Consider the following 6,079-nt stretch of genomic DNA (forward strand, 5'->3'; position numbering starts at 1 on the left):
TACCTCTGAGAAACAATGTCAACAATTTTTACTCAGTATAAATAATTTTTACAGTAAAATTGATTAACCATAAATTTAATTTGTAAATTTATTAAATAGGTGTACATTAAATATGCATGTTATATACGATTATGAAATAATGTGCAACAATCTTCCAAATATGCAAAATATGCATAATAAAATTTGGTATTTGAATTCAGTGTGATATATTATGTCGACATTTCAAACTCCTGCATACACTAATCACTAGTGCACTACGTACTAACATTCACATGCATATAATTCCTTTTTATAGTAACTAATAAATAAATTGTAATAATATGTAAGCGTTCATTATAATCATTGATTTAAATTAATTTAACATACAGATTCAGATTTAGCGAATATTTCTTCTACCCAAGTGTCGTCAATATCTCTTGGTGTGACCATTATTTTTTTTTAAAACAATTATATTTAATTAAATACTAAGACAACTTTAAACTCCTCTTAAAATAAAATTTAAGAATAAATACTGAACGATATTAAATTTACGATTAAATTATTATAATAAAAATAGTTAAATCATTGATAATTGTTTAAAATTTTTATAAAATAATGGCTACGCTACCAATACCATAGATTTAAACCTCTTTTCATGGGTACGATATTTTTACCATAGATGATATTTACAATTCAACAGAGCATACAAACACACATTATCAGGGAGAATCAAAGATTTATACAAATTCTATTATTTTTATTTAGGCGGTTTAAATTATAAGAGTAAAATACTTCAGTTATTATTTTATATGTCATAATAATATAATTAGATCCAGATTTTTTTTTACCTTACATAAAAAGAGCTATTGACAGTTGATTATTGACTAGGTATACTTATTAACCCATGATACAAAAAATGACATAACAATTATAATTTTATTCAATCATATTTTCCAAGATGTATCCTGGAGAAACTTTAAAATGTAACCCAATGCTTCAAATAATTACTTTATAATATTTACTTCAATAATTCTATACTTGTATCGTATTAATTTATTTATAGTTTCATAGGTGTTAAACTAAATAATTATACCTACTCATCAGTCATCATTCAACATAATATTGACAATGGAACATTTTTGAATTTATAATAATAGTTATTTCTTAGGGCTAATTAGGTACCTATAACATGTAGGTACTATATAGGTAACTTATTTGCTACCTATTGAAAATATATCCTAAATAAAATTATATGTATAATATTATGTTTAATAGAATATAGGAACATACCGTTTTACCTATACCTAGTTAATAATTTATATAAAAGTTAAACTTTAGTTGGTATACAACAATATTTATTTTAAATGTATATTTACAGTGGTATTACAATTGAATTATACTTCACCAGTAATGATTAGTGGAGGACCACTGACTCCAACCTACAGATTTACTCAACTACATTTCCATTGGGGTGTTAATGACTCGTTGGGCAGTGAAGACCTCATTAACAACCATAGGTATGTATGTAGTTGTACACTTAAATACAATCAAATATTGAATATGTTATCAATATGCTTTGTATATTCACATCGACTATATAATATTGATCTACTATTAATGTAATTGTCATTATAATAAAATTATGTAGGTAGGTAATTAACAATTATTAACAACATATTATTAAGAAATGTACAAACATATAAATTAATAATTAAAATCAATAATAAATTTACATTTTTTTGTGATAGTTTTAATTTCTAAACTACATATTCAACGTAATACGATTCAAATAAATAAAATTAAACATTATTAAATGTTGTAATAATTTAATAAAGCATTTGATAACATTTTTATACAGAAGACTATGCTGTTTTATAAATTTTCCATTGACAACAACTGGTTCCATATAAGTCGGAATAGCGAGGTTTACCTACATATTATATTATTTTGTCATTTATTATTAAAATTTAAAACTTAATTAATCTAGAAATATATTGATGTGAAACTTTTATGCAAGACCAAGATACAATATTTAAAACAAAACAGGATATATTTTTTTTATGAAAATAGTCCTTATGGTACCTATAATTGATGTATTACTAATTGATGCATGAATGTTTAATATAATATATTATTATTATACTAATAATTCAAATATCAAACTAGGTATTAAATACAATTTTTAAATGTTTATTATTTTGTGGTTTTTATATAGTTATCCGATGGAATTGCATATGGTATTTTCAAACACAGATTACGATGATGAAAAAATAGCCTTAACAAAAAATGATGGATTGGTTGTTTTAGCCATGTTCTTTGAAATAACCCAAGAAGACAATCCTGTATACTCAGAAATCGTCAACACCTTGGGTCAAATAAATATGCCTGATCAAACATCAAATTTACAAGTTGGATTTACTATTAGATCCATGTTACCTGAATCGACTGAACTCTATTTCACATACAAGGGTTCCTTAACTACACCGCCTTGCTTGGAAGTCGTTACATGGATAGATTTCAAACATCCGATTCAACTATCTCATAACCAAGTACTATAAATACCTAATTATTACTAAATTAATATTCTCAACTCTAGATTAGTATTTAGTCTGTAAATCAGGCATGTCCAACTCAAAATACTTATTATCTGGGCCAAATATTTTGAATTGTTTACTATTACTACAATTACTAATAGCATAATCATAAAAATTATATACATTTTATTTATTGTACTGCACATAATTTTAATGCACTTTAAAGATTTTTCATTAATTTGGAAAGAGTCTAAGTTAAATCAATAGTATATGATGACAGTTAAAATTAGTTAACAGTTTGGTAATAATCTAAGTTGAGGGTGGACCTAATGTCCTAATTGATGAAATCCAAGATCTTTAAGAGGACGTGATACCCATATGTGTTGTCTTACAAGTGCGTAACATAGCAAATTTTACGCTCGGCAGAACAAGTGTAGCTTCCGTAAGTTTAAAAATTAGAGCGAATTGACCTCTTACAAAATCTAAAGATAAGACTATCATCTATGCAATCTCATGGCCTTTTTATTATATTTTTATTTTAACGCAAGTTATGAGTATTTTAAAATTGTAAATTGTTTGTATAGGTATCTTAAAATAGTAAAATACTCATACTTATTTGAAATTAAAATATATTAAAAAACCCATGAGGTTGCCTAGATAATAATCTTACCTTTAGATTTTATAAGAGGTCAATTCGCTCTAATTTTTAAACTAACGGAGCTACATGTGTTTTACCGAGCGTAAAATTTGTTATGTTACGCACTTGTATGACAGAGACAACACATGTGGGTATCATGTCCTCTTAATAGGGTGAATGAATAGAAAACGTATTGATAGCTTCTTAAAAATTGTGATTGAAGAAATAAAGAAATGGATAGGGAATGGCTTCTAGATAAATACAAATTATATTTAAAATTGCATTTAATAGGTAGGTACTTAGTACAAATATAATTAAACATTAATAACTATAAATTACATTGTAAGAGTATATTATGTATAAATTATAATCGGTAGTTATATTCTATCCAAGTATAAAATATTGTTAGAAATTGGTTTTCATTCACTTTCAACTACTACATACGTCCACATTTTGCTAATATTATACCGTAAGCCATAAGGTATCACATCACATTTTTAATTAATTTATGTTGTTTTGCAGGTTCAAGCTTTTCGTATGTTGCGTTCAAAACATGGACAACTAACACACAATTCTAGGCCTGTACAAGAGTTGTCGGGGAGACCTGTGTGGTATAACGTAGGCGGCTTTGCGGCTTTGAATACGCCAACTATTCAAAAAAATACTGCTGCATCATTTGGTTTTGCCATTTCCAAAATTTTTATATTATTGTGTTGCAAACTCGCTACATTGACTCTATTCTGATTCTTCTAATGTATTCAAAACCAACTTCAACCATCAACAGAGTTTTGTTAAATTATTATGGTCCATGAAAAGGATAATTACACTATATATTAATCAATATGTATATGTATATACATAAAACAAAAGTTGTATAACTATATTTATGTGATAGATCTCAACAGTTTATTAGTCTTACACGTTTTGTGTGTTTTACTTCTATTTAATGAAACATTTTTTTGTATTTTAGTATTTTACTATTATTTTTCGTAAAAATTATGTACTAAGATTTTTTTCTTACCCATAATTTTATTATTTTACCATTTATTTTTTATTCTAACAATTTTAAATGCCTATATTTAATTCTTGTGAGTTATTTGATTTGAATAACTATCATTGAAAAATATTCTAAAAACAATTGTATCGTTACAGAACAATAGTTTTCACTTTTATAAGCAAATGATACACTTCATTTGTATTCAATAAAAATCACGGCAGTATTTTGTAATTTTGTCGATCATTGTATAACCATACTAAATATATCTAGAATAGAGGGTATTTTTAAATAATGGTCTCGCATTATGATATATTTTTGAACGGCCTAATTTAATGATAATGTAAATTAAATACTGTTACACAAAAACCCTACTGATACAACAAATATAATTATCATTATTTATTTTATTTTTACGATAAATCCAACAAGACAAATTTATTATATAAAACATAAAATAATGTTCAAGTAATAATTCTCAGGAGGTTTTTTTTATGGGGCTAAACTCAATTTACCCTTAAAGCAATATGTACATATCATTTAAAGAATTACCTAATTATGTAATTTATTTATATACATAACAATTTATTATTGTTCTGTATTGATTAAAAACAAGATTACAACATTTTTCATTTTGTAATATTTTATAAAAGTTTATATTTAATCAGAATTTTATAATTGTTTAATACTAAATACTGATACATACTACTATGGTAAAATATAAATTAATTATTCTATAAAAGCAAAAAAGTATTATACAATTAAAAATTGCCTCGCCAAGATAGAATTGTGGAGCTAATTAATATATTATAAGAAATAAATTAGCTTTAGATAAGTTTAAATTAATGATATTTGTATTTATATACCTAATTTAAGAAAATATGTTTGCTATATTATAAAATACAAAAAATGTATTTAACATTTAATATTTTTTAGTACATATAGGTATTATAAGATACTGTTATACGACAACTAATTTTAATTATAACTATAGTTTTATCTTAAATTGTATAAGTATTACAATTAATTATTTATTTTTATTTAATGATATATATTGCCATAAATAATAAAAAATGTAAAATGTACGCATAATATTACAATGATTGTGTACCTATTTATAAATATAAAAAATAAATTAATATGTATGATAATTTATAAATACGTAACTATATGAAAAAAATGTCAATACCTATATTTGCTATGTTAGTAGATCCTGAAATAGGTGTTCTGAAGGGTGGTTATGGTGGGGGAGGGGTGGTAGAGGGGATAGATCCCCCCATGGCTTCTTTTTTAGCGCTTAATTTCCTCTCCCCCTCACCCTCAAATGAAGAATCCTGAGATCCCCACTGGATCCTGATTCCTGAACATGTCTTTCGATACTTGCAGGCTGCAAATAACTTAAAAATAACAGATTAACCATTTATACATAAAGTGTGAAGTTTAGTTTTGGAGTGGGTACCTAATTAATATACCTAGTACCTACTATATTAGTATATTATATTAGGTACGAGACCTAGTGTTCAATTTCTTATCTAACAGTGCAACATGAAACTTAGAAAAAATTATAAATAGATAGTTAAACTTTCTATCTATTAAGCCTATTCATTCATAGAAGGTAGATAAAATAACCTACAAACTAAAGTCTAGCTAGTATAGTAATTTTGAATAATAGTGACAATAATGGACTACTCTTTGACCAACTCTGTCCATCCAGTACCTTTCATAATGTAAATAGTAAATATTTTCTAAATAACAAGCAAAGGTAATCAAACCATATAGTTCAGAATTCCAATAACATTCATTAAAAAAAAAACCGAGGAAATGAATCTGCAATATAATAGTAAGTAGCAGTTACGGGTTACGTAGGGTTAGTGGCCGTATTTTTTTTTGGAGGGGGCTAATTAGTTATAGGTACATACTGAAAAAAAACCAAAG

General features: G+C 25.5%; 1 protein-coding gene across 1 annotated transcript in view; it reads left to right on the plus strand.

Annotated features, from left to right (window-relative positions):
• Window positions 1-5,228, plus strand: part of LOC132939344 (carbonic anhydrase 2-like) — a 35,781-nt gene extending 30,553 nt beyond the window's left edge. Inside the window, exons 4-6 of the mRNA XM_061006448.1 lie at window positions 1,358-1,496; window positions 2,195-2,528; window positions 3,673-5,228. Of these exons, the coding sequence (XP_060862431.1) occupies window positions 1,358-1,496; window positions 2,195-2,528; window positions 3,673-3,894 (695 nt within the window). The 3' untranslated portion in view covers window positions 3,895-5,228. The remainder of the gene's footprint in view (window positions 1-1,357; window positions 1,497-2,194; window positions 2,529-3,672) is intronic.
• Window positions 5,229-6,079: the final 851 nt, after the last annotated feature.

The sequence above is a fragment of the Metopolophium dirhodum genome, chromosome 2 (assembly GCF_019925205.1).
Source record: "Metopolophium dirhodum isolate CAU chromosome 2, ASM1992520v1, whole genome shotgun sequence".
In the NCBI taxonomy this organism is placed as follows: domain Eukaryota; kingdom Metazoa; phylum Arthropoda; class Insecta; order Hemiptera; family Aphididae; genus Metopolophium; species Metopolophium dirhodum.